Source organism: Nyctereutes procyonoides, unplaced genomic scaffold (assembly GCF_905146905.1).
Source record: "Nyctereutes procyonoides isolate TBG_1078 unplaced genomic scaffold, NYPRO_anot_genome, whole genome shotgun sequence".
Classification (NCBI taxonomy): Eukaryota; Metazoa; Chordata; class Mammalia; order Carnivora; family Canidae; genus Nyctereutes; species Nyctereutes procyonoides.
The window spans coordinates 16021831-16039709 of NW_026575132.1; the positions used below are offsets into that span (position 1 = coordinate 16021831).

The following is a 17879-nucleotide window of genomic DNA, read 5'->3' on the forward strand; positions in this document are numbered from 1 at the left end:
TGACCTTACATTAATCCTTACTTTCTCTTTTTCACTTAGAGTAAGAGGTCTTTCTATAAAGAACACACCAAAATTACCAAAACTTGTGAAGATTATAATTGGTCATAATATGTGATATTTAATTGTTGATTATATTTTAATTTTACTCTTTACTTTGTGACAATAATAATTTGGGCCTGAGGGTTATATGGCTAATAACTTCATAGAAATATTTATTCATCTTTTCAAGAGCATTTTTCCATCAAGGTGAGCTATGTTTATATTTGAAAGCCTGAATTCTATAGAGACACAACTTTTTTTTTTACTTTATTTACTTTTTCTTTAAAGGGCCTAAACCATGAAGCATATATTAAACTTTGAAGGTCATTTCAGCTGGTTAACAGCGATTAGTATATTAGTAACTAGGAAGTAGTTTACGTCAGAAGAGATTGTTCAAACAGAGAAATGGTCCCTTAAACTTCGAGAAAATATGAGTATTCTAGAACAGCATTTTCAAAAGATATAAGACACATTTCTCTTGGTGTGAGAATAAGATATTAGGACCCGTGTGTATATTTTTTAATCTAAGAATATTAGAAATTATGCTGTATTAATATTTCATATATGGCTTGACATTAGTGCCCGAACTTTATCCTCAGTATATCAAGTCTCACAGATTATATGATAATCTTCACAAAAATAGTGGGAGTTACACAAATGTATAGCAGTTAACAGTGGCATCTTCACTTTTAATTTGTTAGCTTTGAATGCATTTTTAATATAGTGCAGTTTAAACGTATCAAGATTTATGGGTTATGTTACCTTAAATTATTACATTCTAATATTCAACGGATTTTTATTGATCACCTGCTATGTGCCAGTCACTGTTCTAGGTGCTATGAAAAACAGCAGTGAACAAATAATACTTCACTATTCTCATGAAGATCACATTTGAGCGAAGAGAGACAATGAAAAAATAAAATATGTCAGGTGAGGATAAGTGCTGGGAAGATGATTAACGCAGGGGAAAGGGATAGAGAATGTGGAGGGAAGGGTGTTCTTTTTTTTACGTAGGGTGGTCAGGGAGCACAGTGAGTAGAAACCAGAAGGCAGTGCAGGTAGCTAAGCTATGCAAATAGTAAAAGTAAGTTCCAAAGGAACCTTTTGTGCAAAATACGGATGCAGTGTTATGCAGCAGAGTATTTAAGAGTTGTATCATATAAGGATGAGTTACTTGTTCGTGGTTTACATGAGACAAGTGTTCCAAAGTTTCTCATCTTTTTAATGATGGTAAGCAAGGATTTGTAAGGGATATATTACCCTAAAGGATATATTTTTTTAATATTTTATTTATTTATGAGAGAGAGAGAGGCAGAGGGAGAAGCAGGCTCCATGCAGGGAGCCCCATGTGGGACTCGATCTCGGGTCTCGAGGATCATGGCCTGGGCTGAAGGTGGCGCTAAACCACTGAGCCACCCAGGCTGCCCCCCTAAAGGATATTTTTGAAAAAAAAAAAAAATCCCTTTCAACTCTCCTGGGAGAAAGTGACATTTTAACAATGCAAGAGAGTAACTGCTTTTTGAAAGGAAATTGTGCTGTGGAGAGAGCATTTTGAAAGAAGTTTGGAAATGTTTTCATACTTTTTTTTTTTTAACTGCAAACAATATAAATTTGTCACCTAAAAACTCAAATCTGTATATTTTTAAAACCCTGGAAATAGAATTCTCTGAACTAATCATTCATAAGTCTTCTACAGTTTCAGTAGGTTTTGAGCTTGTTAAAATATAAAACTGTAACACCTTTTATTAGCATACTACAATAACTGAGAGCCAGAGATATGAAAATATACTAGGCAAATCTCATTAAAAGTTTATATAATTGGGGCAGCCCGAGTGGCTCAGCAGTTTAGTGCTGCCTTCAGGCCAGGGTGTGATCCTGGAGACCCGGGATCGGGTCCCACGTCGGGCTTCCTGCGTGGAGCCTGCTCCTCCTTCTGCCTGTGTCTCTGCCTCTCTCTCTCTCTCTCTGTCTCTCATGAATAAATAAATAAAATCTTTATAAAAAGTTTATATAATTGGCAGTTGAAAATGAAAAACAATTTAGTATTTAGTAAGCCCAGTCAAAAATGCATTTACTTTTTTTTATTTTATTAAAGATTTCTTTATTCATGAGACACAGAGAGAGACACACACAAACACACGCAGAGGCAGAGGGAGAAGCAGGTTCCCCACAGAGAGCCAGATGTGGGACTCAATCACAGATTGCCAGATCAAGCCCTGAACCAAAGGCAGACACTCAGCTGCTGAGCCACCCAGGCGTCCCAGTGCATTTACTGTCTACTTCTCATGAGTCCTCTTTTCAACAGTAGTAAATGCTAAATCAGATTAAAAAGTCCAAGCTTAGAATCTGATTTTTGAGTCATGTTATAAAATATTAAGTGATTTTTTTAATGAAGCATGTTAAATCACATCATTCTCACTCTATAAAAAGTGAGATGATTTATATTTTAAAATTTTACAAGTATGTTTTTCTATTTTTATTTATTCATGAGAGACACAGAGAGAGAGGCAGAGACAGGCAGAGGGAGAAGCAGCCTCCCTGCAGGGACCCTGATACAAGACTTGATTCCAGGACCCCGGGATCACAACCTAAGCGGAAGGCAGACTTGGAACCACTGAGCCACCCAGGTGCCCCTAAAAAGAATTTATGACATGATTTTTATTCTCAAAAATGTGGATCCAGTGCGTGCTTTGGGTTTTGTTTTTGTTTTTTTTTTTGGTAGACAATCCATAGGAATTGGCTTCATAACTCTCGAGTTCTCCCTGGATGATATTCCCAAAAAGGAAAGGTTACATTCATTATGTGTTATTGAATAATTCTGAATTCCCTCTACATTGAAAAAGTTGTGATCACTACATAGTGACAAGTTAATTCCTTCTGTCTAAAATCACAAAATCTTTTAGATCAGAGGAAAGGAGGCTTTTTTCCTACTAAGAGTAATAGATCTACGTGAGTTTGGAAAAAAGGAAAATCAAAGGTCATATATTAAAAAGCAACTTTAATTTATTTCATTTCAAAATTGCCCTATAGGTAGTTTATACAAAATGTTTTAAAATTGTTTTTTTCATGACTTGTAACTTGGGAGAGTATATGTAAGTCACTATCTGTCCTTAAAAAAAGGTTATAAGGATGAGGGTCATGCAAAGAACAACAGAGATACAGAGGTTCTGAGAAATATTATGAAGGTCACCACTGTCATAGTCCTGTCCACTTTGAGTTCAGTCTTTTTATTCCCTGAAATTCTGATACACTGCTCAGGTCTTTTCACAGTTCCTCATCTGCCGTACATCTAAGTTTCTGTGCAGAGAAGGTGCTGAGCGGCCCGCTTACATCAGCTGCAGATAGGTGGGAATTGTTTTCTGTGCTCTTTTGGCAGTAATGATAGCATTGTTACTCTGTGCAGACGCACAAACTAAATTCAGTCTTGCATATCTTTTTATCTGTCTTTTCTGGACTCATTAAGTGTTGCCTGCTAATATCTAGGCCTTTAAGAGTATAGTTCTTACACTATAAAGTGTTTGGTTGGGGCATGTTGCTTTACTGTAGGTATGTACTGTGAAGCATGACTGGATTTACCCAATTTCATTGTAGAATGAGTGCCTGTTAACAAAATGCCCGGTCTCCAGAACCCATAGGCTCAGACCAGGTACAGAGTCCCTGTGGGATTCCTTAAGTCCTTTGGAGACATGTTCTTTCTGGTTGCCATTACCCTAAATTTTGACGTGGAGCTGAACCACACAGACTCTTTTGCCTTCATTAAATCTAATTCTCACTGTAACAACATCATGCACATCTAGTTCAGGGAAGAGCAAGGGGCTCCTGCTGATTAGATTAGAGAAGCTTGACAGTATAAATTTGACAGGTAGGCTTGCCCACGTGAGTGAACTTCTAGTCTAAAAATGGTCTAAAAACACCTCTGGGTGGCTGCTTCTGACAAAACTGGTTTGAGATTGGAACCAACAGGATTTTGAAGCTGGTAAGGATGTCTAAAACTGAGATGCCAACTATTGACAGTGGCTCCACTACTTCCTAGCTTTGTGACTCGGGTGAGTTACTTAACCTCTTTGTGCCTCAGTTCTTCCATTTACAAAATGAATATAATAATTGTACTTACCTAATACTTGATATTACTGTATTAGTATTAAGTAATATAATACATGTATATATTTTAGCATAGAGCCTGGCACATAGTAAGTTCTCAATAAATGCTGGTTGCTATTATTATTATTATCCCATATAAAATCTTTGTTCAGCTTATCTTTATTACTTTTCAGTCCAGAGATACTTTTCCAGAAAAATGCACAGTTCTTGAGTTTTTATTTAATAGAAATTGTAGAATGCCAACTTTGAAAGTCTATATGTGGACTAACATGCTAGAAACAACCCTCTGGAACATGGCGGGAGATCACTGATCTTATTTATACAGTTGTAAATATAGTCATAAGTGTTTTAACAGTAAAGGAAAATATATTTATAGTCACTATGTAGACTTATGACCAAATATTTGTTCATTTATTCTTCCTTCATGTCAGAAACCTTGTATTACTTGGTAGTTTTCTTCTAACAATTTTAAGAAAACAACTGACAGTAATATTGATGCATTCAAGATTGATTATGTGAGGTCCTAAAAGACGTAAAGCTGAATTTCGGTATCACAAAAGTTTGGTTTTGACAAAAAAAAATTTAGCCCCTCTGACTTCTATAGGATAAGTAAAGAGAAGAGGAGTGTGATTGGTGTGATTGTTTCCCATAAAAATTGACTTTTTTCTACTGAAGCATGTGTAAGGTTTATATATGTCCTTTGATCTTTCACTTTTTCTTAAAATTCATAAAAATTTTATGGGAACTAAATTCGATTATCAAGGTAAAGTTCTTCTTTATTTACAGATTTCAACTATTGCAGAAAGTGAAGATTCACAGGAGTCAGTGGATAGTGTAACTGATTCCCAAAAACGAAGAGAAATTCTTTCAAGGAGGCCTTCCTACAGGTATGGAATTCAATAGTTAAAAGAATCAAAGATGTCAGGAAGCCTTAGGATAGTTGGAGATGAAAAAATGTCAAAAGACCAATTAGCTGCTCAATTAGTGACCACAGAAATCACTTCATCTTGAGGTACTTCTCTCAAGTTGAAGTCTATTGTACAAAATAAGAGAAGTTTTTTTTTTTACTCTAAAAGTCCTGGATCAACAGTGATTTTTTTTTTTCTGCTTCTGTTTTTGTAGATTATGCCAATTGCTACTTTTCTCTTAAAAAGTTTGGAATATATTTGTAAAGTTAGAGCATTTCTAGTTGTCTGTCAGTTCTAACACTACAGCATTTATCTACTTAAATAGCACATTTGCAAACCATGTCTCATGCCATGGTACTTATTAGATAACTGCTCATTAAGTTTCAGGGTGATGCTTTGCTGATAACCCCTAATTTTAGGGGTAGCTTATTGTAATTTTTTTTTTAAAGATTTACTTATTTATTAGTGAGAGATACAGAGAGAGAGAGGGAGGCAGAGACACAGGCAGAGGGAGAAGCAGGCTCCATGCAGGGAACCCAACATGGGACACAATCCCGGGTCTCCAGGATGACGCCCTGGACTGAAGGTGGCGCTAAACCGCTGAGCCATCCGGGTTGCCCCTTACTGTAATTTTTGTGTTCAACTAGAGGTTGCCTAGTCCATGCCTTGCCTCCAAGATGTACTAAAACCATTTTTTTATATGTAGATATTAACTCCATGCTAAATATCTCCAGAAAGAGCAATTCCATATATTCATAAGCTTACCTCAAAATCTAATAAATTTCAAATTCCTAATATTTTTTCTTATTATTATAGCCTAAGTTATTTCCATTTTTCAAAGGGATGATTAAAAATTTTTTTGCACTTGGCTTCTAAGCCCTTTTTTTCTTTTCTCACAAGTAAATGAAGGATCCTAAAAATGAATATCCATAAACTGATTTTGAGATCTTAAGAAACTTTGTTACCAAGTAGATGTTGTATGCATTTATGCTCATAAGTTTTTTTAATATAGCTAGTTTAGATTTGAACTTTGAAATACCAGTCTCATGTTAATTTTTAACACATTCGATCCTGAAGCAAATCAAACAAGGTGTTACTAAGCCACAAGACTCCTCTATATATAAATTCCAGGCAAAGAGTTGTAAATAGGTTCTGTAAATTTTAATTGTAGACCTTATAAAATAAGAGCTTTAGGGCACCTGGGTGACTCATTTAAGTGTCCCGACTCTTGATTTCAGCTCAGGTCATGATCTCAGGGTTGTGAGATCAAGCCTTGCATCAGCCTCCACACTCAGCATGGAGTCTGCTTAAGATTCTCTCTCTCCCTTTCCCTCTGCCCCTCCCCCCGCTCATGCTCTTTTTCTAAGTAAATAAAGTCTTAAAAAAAAATAAAATAAGAGCTTTATATTGAGAAAAATCTTTTGTGATAACCTATATCGTACCAAAGACCATTTAAATAGTAACACCTTAATTCATAATCAAATAGAAGGTGCCTGAGGCCACACATAGGTAGAGAAATTACATTCGTGAAGGATAATATATCTTCCCTTACAATCATTATGTACCATTATTTTGTTTTAAGCTTACAAATTCTTGAAACGTAGCTTTTATGTCTTGACTATAATAACAAGATCTTTAACAGAATCCTTATTATATGCTTGTAAGGTTGGAGAAATGGAGTTTAATTGATACACCCAGCTTTGTAGTGATGAAATTATACCCAGAGAAGGTTCTTGAAGGGCTCTCACTTAGTCTCCCCTGGCTTGGTATTTTTACCAGCAGTTCAGCTGAAAAACAGAGAAGCCGTGCTTACCAGATTTGCAGATGACAGAACTTTAAGGGAGAAGTACCCTAATGGATGGGAGAATAAGTACTTCGAAAGATCATAGCAGCCAAGGGAAACACTATCAACAACTAATTGTTGGTGACAATTATAAAATTTCTGAACTTGAGTTTAAAATAAAACCAGTTAAGGGTAGCTCTGGTGGCTCAGCAGTTTAGTGCCACCTTCAGCCCAGGGTGTGATCCTGGAGACCCAGGATTGAGTCCCACATCGGGCTCCCTGCATGGAGCTTGCTTCTCCCTCTGCCTGTGTCTCTGCCTCTGTGTGTGTGTGTGTGTGTCTCTCACGAATAAATAAATAAAATCTTTAAAAAATATTTAAAAAAATAAAATAAAACCAGTTAAGTACAAGATTCTGGATCAAGAATTTGTTTTTAAAAGATAATTATGGGGATCCCTGGGTGGCGCAGCGGTTTGGCGCCTGCCTTTGGCCCAGGGCGCGATCCTGGAGACCCGGGATCGAATCCCACGTCGGGCTCCCGGTGCATGGAGCCTGCTTCTCCCTCTGCCTACGTCTCTGCCTCTCTCTCTCTCTCTCTCTCTCTGTGACTATCATAAATAAATAAAAAATAAATAAATAAAAGATAATTGTGTTCTTCAATTATCATTAGGAGATATATATGGTTGCCAAAAAACCCAGTATACCATAAGGCTATAGTATACTGATAAAAGCCTAGTGTCTAGATTAAGGGAGGGAATTAGTCCTATTGCTCAGACCACGTCTGGAGAATACTTTAAGAGAAAGTGAAATGTATCTCCAAGATACAAGACCAAGATGGTCTGGAGCAACAATATTAGAAACTGGAAAGACAAGATAAGAAATGATCACTGGCTTCAAGCAAAAGAGAAGTGGATTTATTTGCAGGTCTAGAGTAGTAGCTTTTAAACTTTTGTTCTTTATGACAATAAGAAACTTATCTTTACAGTTTTCTCTGTATACACATACAATGATCCATATTCATATATACACAAACATATATAGTACACATAACATCTGTCTATAAGTAGACATCTTTTTTTTTTTAAGATTTTATTTATTTATTCATAAGAGACACACACAGAGAGAGAGAGAGGCAGAGACACAGACACAGGTAGAGGGAGAAGCAGGCTCCATACCGGGAGCCCGATGTGGGACTAGGTCCCGGTCTTTAGGATCTGGCCTTGGGCTAAAGGCAGCGTTAAACTGCTGAGCCATCTGGGCTGCCTCTATAAGTAGACATCTGAAGCAAAATATACAGCAGTACTCACCATTATCATGTGTGATATTCAGCTGTTTTTTATTTGTTTTGTTTTGGTTACAACATACATAACTCTTTTCATGGTTCACGTATGTTTTGTGGTCTAAGTCTGAAAAAACATTGCTCTGAGGGCCAGTACTATTCAAAATGTGGTCTACAGACCATACTGGCAAATCAGAATCTGTTTAGAAGTGCAAATTCTCAGGCTCTTACCACATACCTAATGAATTAGAATCTGTGGAATGGAGACCCAGGAATCTGTGTTTTGTTTTTGTTTTTTTAAGATTTTACTTATATATTCATGAGAGACAAACACACACAGAGGCAGAGACACAGGCAGAGGGAGAAGCAGGCTCCATGCAGGGAGCCTGATGCGGGACTGGATCCCGGGTCTCCAGGATCACACCCTGGGCTGAAGGCGGCGCTAAACCGCTGAGCCACTGGGGCTGCCCATGGAATCTGTGTTTTTTTTTTTTTTTTTAATTTATTTATTTATGATAGTCATCAGAGAGAGACAGAGAGAGGCAGAGAAACAGGCAGAGGGAGAAGCAGGCTCCATGCACCGGGAGCCCGATGTGGGATTCGATCCCGGGTCTCCAGGATCGTGCCCTGGGCCAAAGGCAGGCAAAACCGCTGCGCCACCCAGGGATCCCTGGAATCTGTGTTTTAACATGCTTTTAACAAGTGCTTTTCAATGCTAAAGTTTGAAATGATGCTCGAGAGCAGTGATGCCCAGAGTAAGATCTTTTTTTTTTTTTTTAAGATTATTTGAGAGAAAGAGAGCACACACATGGGGGAAGGGGCAAAGGAAGAGAATCTTCTAGCAGACTCCCTACTGAGTACAGAGCCCCACGCAGGCTTCCGTCTCACAGCCCATAAAATCATGAACTGAGCCAAAACCAAGAGTTGGACACTCAATGGACTTTGCCAACCAGGCACCCTCTGGAGTATCATCTTTTGTCAGTCTATAAGCTGTCAGTCTATAAGCTGTTTAAAATAGTTGTGTTTCTCATTTGCAAAGAGATAAGGGAGAGAAAATCATCCTTACAATAAGAATAGGAGTTTACTAAATGGGAACAAGCAAATGTGGAAAAGAAATTAGTAATAAGTCTTAGAAATGAGAAATACAATTAGTGGAATAAAAAAAAATCAGCAAGTGGGATAAACTAGATATGGGTAGCTTAGAGAATTGGTAAACTGGAAAGAAACTAAGAAAGAAACTCTGAAATCTGAGAACAGAAATACAGAGAAAATGGGAAAGAGGTGAAAAGTCATGTGCAATAGAGGTGCTCCTGTGAAAGCATTGATAGAATTTCCAAAGGGGAAATTGGGCCAAAAGAAGTACTGAAAGAGATAATAGTAGAATATTTTGTACAATTCCAGTAAAGATAATTACATGGGTAAATAAAAAGGTAGTATTTTAATACATTGCTTTGAAAGTCTTCTTTTTTTCCATGTGATTAGAAAGACAAATGCATAAAACAATAATTACAAATTTGTTAATGAGCAACACAGTGTATGAAAATGTAATTGTGACAATAGCGACATAAAGGAGCAGAGTTTGGGTAGACTTGAATCTCAGTTATTAATTCACACTGGTTTGTTAGAAATTTAAGATGTCAAAAATTACTTGGGTTGAGTTTTTCCCCCCTCTTCTGTGATTATGTTTACTCATTTGAAATATAGTAAGGTTCATTTGATTTTATTTGTATTCCATTTTAGAATTTTTCCCCCATCTTTATTGATAGCATTTTTTAATATGTGAAACATTAACATGGTTCCAAAAGTCAGAATTGTACCAAAAAATAAACTCAGAAGTGCTCTCTCCCAATCTTTTCTTTTTTTACTTCTTTCTTACTGCCCCCACTAGATTAAGTAATCTCATTAAACTCCCATCTGGTTTATCCTTTCTGAGTTTTTTCTTCAATAGAAAAGCAAATACATATATATATATATATATATATATATATATATGTATATGTATGTATTTTATACATATTTTATATATTATTTCACTTTCTTATACATAAGGTACCATGCTGTACCCATATTTGGATGAACTATAGTTTATTCAGCCATTCTCCTATGTAGAGGCGTATAGATTATTTTCAGTATTTTGCAGTTGCAGATGCTACCATGAATAACCTTATGTATATGTATTTTTTGTATGATAGCATACATATACATATAGCATACATATACATCTTAAGGGTAAATTACTGGAAATAAGATTGCCATGTAAACATATGGTTTTGTTACATGTCACCAAATTCATTCTGTAAGGATTGTGCGCATTTTATACCTAAAACAGTGAGAGTGTTTTCTCACAACTTTGGTAACAGAATATATTGTTAAACTTGTTTTACTTTTTGCCAATCTGAGAGTTGAGAAGTTTAAAATCAGGTTTTTGGCTTTTTTTTTTTTTTTTTTGCCTAAAATTTTAAGAGTTCTTTATGTATTGAGGATATTGGCCAATTATATATAATATATGTAAACAATATATATAATTTAAAATATTTTTTTTTCTCCTAGTACTGTTGAACATCTCTTAACTTTTTTTTGGTGTTCTTTGCCCTGCAAAAGGATTTTTTTTTCTGTAGTTCGTGTTATTAATCTCTACTTACACCTAGATTTCCAATCATAGCCTTCTGTTACTTTCAGATTGAAGAGAAATTCATCTCTTATTTTTCTAGTCCTCATATGATTTCATTTTGACATACAGAGCCTTCATCCATGTATGGTTTATTCTTGTTCTTACATTTTAAACTGCTGTCATCAGGCACCTGGGGGGCTCAGTCAGTTAAGCCCATGATCTCAGGAGATGGAGCCCCGCATGTGGCTCTGCACCAAGTCTGCTCCACCTTCTCCCTTTGCTCCTTCTCCCGCCCACTCTCTCTCTCTCTCTCTCTTAATAAGTACATATATAAACTGTGTCCTGCCTAAGTAAGCACTAGCTACTTTCTGCCCATTTTCTTTTCCTATTATATGTATTTAGCCAATAAATATTATTTTTATTTTAGTCAATATAGTTTTCTGTTTTTCTAGAAAAATTTTGAATGACTTATCTTCAGATGCACCCGGAGTGCCAAGGATCGAAGAAGAGAAGTCTGAAGAGGAGACATCGGCACCTGCCATTACCACTGTCACGGTGCCAACCCCGATTTACCAAACTAGCAGCGGGCAGTACAGTGAGTAAAACATGCTTCTGCTTTGGAAAGGGAGACACAGACACTTACTCACTGTAAAGGAATCCTACACCTGCCAACCCTTTTCTCAGTCTTGGATGCTAGTATTCTATTTCCTTTACTGTTCATCATGCGAGTTGTATAACAGAAGTATTTCTTTTTCTTCAGGATTTTGTTAGGATTGCTCAGATGTGTTAGCCCTTCAGGTGGTCTTTTGTTTTGTGCACATGCCAGGAGAGTCTTAGAAGTTTCTTGGACCACTGCTTGAAACTCTAGATTTTAGTCCTTGTATAATATATGATGTTAATAGAGGACATACTTTTTCAGATAAGATAACCATTCTTTGATGATATTTAAGGACAAAAAGTCTCACTATTCATTTGTTTTATTAATTGAGCTTCCCTTCCAAAATAGCATTTTAAAATCATATTTAATGTTTTGTGATAGGAGTTGAAAGGTTTGGTTGCAGTCTACCAGCATGTTCAATTACTATTTTTAGTGTAAAGGGTAATGTAAATTCTAGTAACGTAAACATAAGGACTGCTGAAATTGGCTCACAGAAAGCAAAGATTTCTTACGCAAAGTGACCAGAGTTTCCATTTCTGTTATGCCTCGGAGTGATGCTTAATTCTCTCTCATCTTTCACCCAAATCTGTCATAAAGTCCTTCCAGTTCTGCTTTTGCTTAATCAGAAGCTTTATGTGAATGGTATGCTTTTTTATCTTTTCTCAATACCTTTTGCTGCCAAAGTGCCTCATACACAGATTTCTTCATTTTGATTTGTTCATTAAATCCAGTACTTCCCATTATGTAGTTTTTCCCCTCTTTCCTCCTTATTACAAATGAAATGTACACAATGACATTCTCTTGTTGGATTAATTTTCTAATACCCTGGAGTGGTCTGTGTCAGGAAGGTATGTAAGAGTTTGACTCCCAAGTTAATAGTTTTCACAGTACAGCTCTACCTTGCTTTTCATAATTTTTTTTTTGCTTTTCATAATTAATTGGCATTCTAACTGTATTAAAAACAAATTCCCAAGTAGCAGACTTTTTAGCTCTCCCAAAGCTGAGACCTTTAAAAGTGAGCAGAAGGATGGCATTTTTGACTAAGCTTCTTGTCCGTTCTGTGCTTATTGGAGTTCAGTCCCCTTTTCCTTCTTGAGTTCTTCGTTGACAGAGATAAACAGGTACTATCTGTAGACTTAGATATGCATATTTTTGGCCTTATACCTGAATAATTTGAGTTATTCCAGATGTGTGTGTGCTAAGACATTGATATATGAACTTTGTTTCCCTTGCCTCAACGGAAATCTAAGGGATACAGCATACTCCTGTTAGTAACAGTGATTCAGTTATTGCTGGGATTCTCACTTGCATGAGAAAGCATGCTCTCAAATACGGGAGTGAAATTAAGAAATGTAGAGGTTTAGTTTGGCACACCACTCTCTTCAACCGAAAATTGCTAGTTTTAAAGATTAATACTAGGGATCCCTGGGTGGCGCAGCAGTTTGGCGCCTGCCTTTGGCCCAGGGCGCAATCCTGGCGACCCGGGATTGAATCCCACGTCGGGCTCCCGATGCATGGAGCCTGCTTCTCTCTCTGCCTCTCTCTCTCTCTCTCTCTCTCTCTCTCTCTCTCTCTCTCTCTCTCTCTCTCTCTCTTTGTGACTATCATAAATAAATAAAAATAAAATAAAAATTAAAAAAAATAAAGATTAATACTTTCAGATTTTTTAAGCTTTATTATATTATTTTGATCCCTTATATACTCATAGAGTCTTGAAGGAAGGAATTGATTAGTATGTTCTTGATTGTTGTGAAGAACCCGTATAATGACTACTTAAACATACACAACATTATATATTGCATAACTTACAATCCTTTTCATCTCTCCCCAGGAGTAAGAGTTTGAGAGTTTGGTATATATCTATCAGTTGTTTTTCATTCTATTTATACATAAAAATGTTGCTATGTGTTTTGATACAAGTGAGTCTACACTATTTATATACCATAGAAAAATGTATATACATAGATGTATATGTTATTTAACAGCTACATTGTGTTTCACTATAGAAATATAACTTTTATTTAAATATTCTCTCTCCCTTTCAGTATTCCCTCCCCCACACATTATGATGAACATTTAAGACATTTCTACTGTTCAAACATGTGACATGAACATTCTTATATATGTAGTGGGGTCTCAGTGGAATAACATCCAAAGAGTGAAATTGTGAATCAAAGCACATCCTGCCCATTTTCCCTTCCCAGTGTGTGTACCAGTTTGTATTTCTTCCATAAATTGTTTTTTTTTTAATGCTGTTATAATTTTATCCATATCTTATTAGTTCACTATTCCTGGTAAAGTCGTGTTTGAGAAATTCTGTTCTAAGGTAGAAGCACATATGTCTATCATTTTTAACTTGAATATTTTGTTTCACTAAATATAACTGTAACCTGTGGTGTTTTCCTCTTTTTTGGCTACTCAGGATCTCAGCTAAATTTCTGTTTCATTGTATTCTTTTCTTCCTCTAGATTTTTTGGTAGAATCTCTGTAGTAGAGACATAACAGATACTTGACTCCTAGCTGCTTCTTGTTTTAATGAATTTAGTTTTATTGAAAGCTATCTCAGATCCTTCTGGAATAATCAAGTATATAAATAAATATTATAGAGAAAAACACATGTGATAGCATCAGACTTCTGTTTTCAGAGTACTTTCATATACATGATCTCATTTGATTTTTATAGTTGTACTTAGTGGTTAGAACCAGATATTTTTATTTTTATAGAAGAGATGGCATTTTTATAGAAGAGATGGCATCAAATAACAGTTTAGTGATGGAATCTGGACTAGAACCCAGATCTCCTGATACCTAGTTTCCTACTTCTTTTCTCCCACCTTGAGTTCATTGGTATTTAGTCAAGAGGAAAGCTGTGTATATTAAATATAGTGGAATTTGCTTATTAGCTCTATATGAGAAGATGTGGTATGAATCTGTTAATCTTCTGATTCCTTCAAGTTATCTGCAATATTAAACTCAGAATAGTTCTTATATATTCCTTTTTTTAATTGTCTGAGATTTTATTATGCCAGTATTTTAATTCCCATAGGTACCATTTATCATTTGCTAAATCAAATGATAGCTATCTACTGTTAGTTCTTGATTGAACAGTAGATAATCAGTTTTCCTTATGTAGATGACTTGGGATATTAGCTACCTAGATCTGGCTGACAGTTGATCCCAAATAACTCCCTTCTAATAGACAAAAAGATAAAAAGTAATGTGTAAATGAAACATGTTTGTTGACTTACTCAGTTCAAATTCATTATGCAATTTTAGATGTATTGTGATCTTTAGTCCTCTTTTTGGAAAACTTTACAAAGGAGAATGTGTAGAGAGGATCTAACCACCTATCTTGATGTTAGTATCTGAAGGATTACTTTGTTCAAATAAAATAATAACCTACTTCTTTCTATTAACTTTTTCTATGTACTATAGCATAGCGGTGAATTCATTTTTTTTTAATACAGTGAAATATCTTAGTGTGAGCCAAAGTTGATTAATTTGTAACAGATGAATGACAGTGTGTTTAATTAGTGAATATCAAGGTATTCTGTTTGAAAATGCATGGATATGTAACTTAAAATTTATGCATTGCTAGCTGAATTATAGAATAGAATGTACTACTGAACTTTTTATTAATTATTCATTAAAACAACCAATTATTGGGTGCATGTTACTACCATGTTTCTTCTCTATAAAAGTAGAGAAGAAAAAAAATCACATTTCCTAACTTTAAGAAATTTATTTGTGGGCAGTCCTGGTGGCCCAGCGGTTTGGTGCTGACTTCAGCCCGGGGTGTGATCCTGGAGACCCGGGATTGAGTCCCATGTCAGGCTTCCTGCATGGAACCTCCTCCTCTCCCTCTCCCTCTGCTTGTGTCTCTGCCTCTATCTCTGTCTGTCATGAATAAATAAGTAAAATCTTTTAAAAAAATTTGCTAGTTGAGCAGCAAATATTAAACACTTAAAATACTGCATAATTAAGGCTAGAATAAAGGAAGTATGGATTACAAAGTGGTACCTCTTCTGAACCAAACAACTTTGAAAAGAATTTAACATCTTCTCATTTATTTTTTTTTAAATTGTTAACGTAGTATTATAAATTAGAATATGGTTCAGAGTGCATTTGTATTATAGCAATTGGATGTGGGTTTCTGGGGCAGAAAGTTACTTACGTATACCAAATCTTTCTTGGCAGTGTTATTTGCTGTAATAATTTCCCTTAGATTATGTCTTAGACATTATTCTACTTTGAATTTAGTGTGTTGTAAAAGTCTTATGTGGTATAAATTAAACTGATAACAATAAAATCCATTGGGTTTTAGTTGCCATTACCCAGGGAGGAGCAATACAACTGGCTAACAATGGTACCGATGGGGTACAGGGCCTGCAAACATTAACCATGACCAATGCAGCTGCCACTCAGCCGGGTACTACCATTCTACAGTATGCACAGACCACTGATGGACAGCAGATCTTAGTGCCCAGCAACCAAGTCGTTGTTCAAGGTAAGAGAATTCAGAATTCACAGGTATGGTAAATTCTTTGAAAGGTTAAAATTTTATAAACTCAGAAAAAGTAAGTATGGTACTGCAAAGCACTATGAAAATATAGTTACTTTTTTCATTATAGATAATGTTCTCCATGAACTCTTCCATTATTCCAGTTGGACCCAAATGTCATGGCATAAAAACAACTGTTTTCAGTTTTAAAAATATAGCATCCTTAACACTCTTAGCATTTGGGAATAGAAACAGGGTAGGTTACAGGGCAAGATGGTGAAATCAGAACTTTAGGAAAGCTAGATTCTGGATCTAACTACGTAGATTTGCTGTCTGATCTTGAGTAAGACACACCTCTCTGGGCCTCGTTTTTTTTGTGTGTTTTTTTTTTTTTTTTTTTTTTTTTTCTTTTTATGTGTCAAAAAGTTACACTAAATCACTGATGAGAATCTTTGGAGGTTCTGGGTGCCTGGCTGGCAGAGCATGTAACTCTTAATCTCAGGGTTGTGAGTTCAAGCCCCACATTGGTGGGTGTCAAGCTAACTTTAAAAAAAAGAAAGAAAGAAAGAAAAAGAATCTTTGAAGGTTTAAAATTCTATTTCTCTACTTTTTACTCAAGAGAAATTTACATCCTCATTCCTAAGATCATCATTTTTTATTTCAAGTGAAAACAATATGTTCTGAAGAATCTTGTACCAATATGCAAGTCTACTGGTCTGCAGAGAAAAAGTAGTAGTTAAATCCTTGATGAACTATAGAAATAGCTTTTTTCAGTTTTATTTTTTTATTTAATTTTCTTGCTTTAGGAATCTTTATGGATAGGAGTTGACCATTTTTCTTTGAATCTATTTGAATATTTTAAGAATATGTTTTATGCCAGATTTAAATTTGCATACTGAGGAAATAATTTTAAAATCTGCATCTAAAAATATTTTTATTAATATATTTTGCCTCTGTTAAATATGACCATTGTACCTCTTCACCATAAATGATAATTTTTGAATAATCCTAAGACACCAACTAGAGACTCATCATTTATATAAAAGTCCCTAATGTATTTACAGAACATATTCTGTTATAAACAAATAGTATTTGAAGAAGATAATATTTTGCTTATTAATGGGAGTAAAACACCTTTTCACTTTACATGCAGGTACTCAAAAATTGTAAAGCAGGATGTCAGTGAATTTGAATTCTGAACGTCAGTTTGAAGATGGTAACATGTTTAGTATATAAATCTTTTCCATTCAAACTACACATTTTAATTGATAATAATAACAAATGTGGATAATTTTATAAAGAATAAAGACCTTCAAATTCTCTCAGATAATGTTAGGTTCTTTATTCTTAGGAGGGCATATTACTAAATTCTTTTTAGAAGCAATCTGACAAATAATGATTTTGTTTCTTTACAGCATTTAGTTAGAAAAATAAACTTCAGTTTATTTAGCCATTAGCATTTACATTAAAACAAGTAATATAATTGGCATCAAGTGATACACTTTTTCATACTTTCAGTTTTGTTTCAATTAGAAATTGATAATAGTTGACCATAATGCTTTATTTTCTCTCCCATTTTGCTATTATGAAAAATCATGGTCGTTTTTATGTCGTGGCAAGAGTCTACTTGAAATTTTTTAATAAGAATTTACCAATATCAAAGGAAGACATTGAGGAGTATACTCTCTCTAGGAAGATCATCCAGGCTGTGCCCTACTTAACCTTTTAGACTTAAGGTTGGTAAGCATGTTAACAACAGAATAGAACTTCATTGAAATGAAAGATAAATACAAAACCCAGCAGACCTAGGTTAAGGCCTCTTTCACCTAAGTGTCTATACTAATAAATATATTAAACTGGAAATTATTTCACTAATGACCCAAAGAGTGCTGATTCTTTCAGTGTTTTAGTTAGAATCATATTCCTTTTTTCCCCTTTCAATCCAAAATGTATGTTTAGATTGATGATTGACACCTTTTTTTTTCTAAGTCCTAGTGCT

General features: G+C 35.2%; 2 protein-coding genes across 5 annotated transcripts in view; one reads left to right on the forward strand and one right to left on the reverse strand.

The window, feature by feature from the left end:
• Positions 1-17879, forward strand: part of CREB1 (cAMP responsive element binding protein 1) — a 62609-nt gene that overhangs the window by 25460 nt on the left and 19270 nt on the right. For all 4 annotated transcript variants that reach the window (XR_008667029.1, XM_055345578.1, XM_055345579.1 and 1 more), the window contains 3 exons: positions 4927-5027; positions 11174-11316; positions 15704-15886. Coding sequence is in view for 3 of the 4 variants with exons in the window: in XM_055345578.1 (XP_055201553.1) it covers positions 4927-5027; positions 11174-11316; positions 15704-15886 (427 nt within the window). In the remaining variant the exon portion in view is untranslated. The remainder of the gene's footprint in view (positions 1-4926; positions 5028-11173; positions 11317-15703; positions 15887-17879) is intronic.
• METTL21A (methyltransferase 21A, HSPA lysine) overlaps positions 1-17879 on the reverse strand; it is a 63226-nt gene that overhangs the window by 5306 nt on the left and 40041 nt on the right. The gene's annotated exons all lie outside the window — the stretch shown is intronic.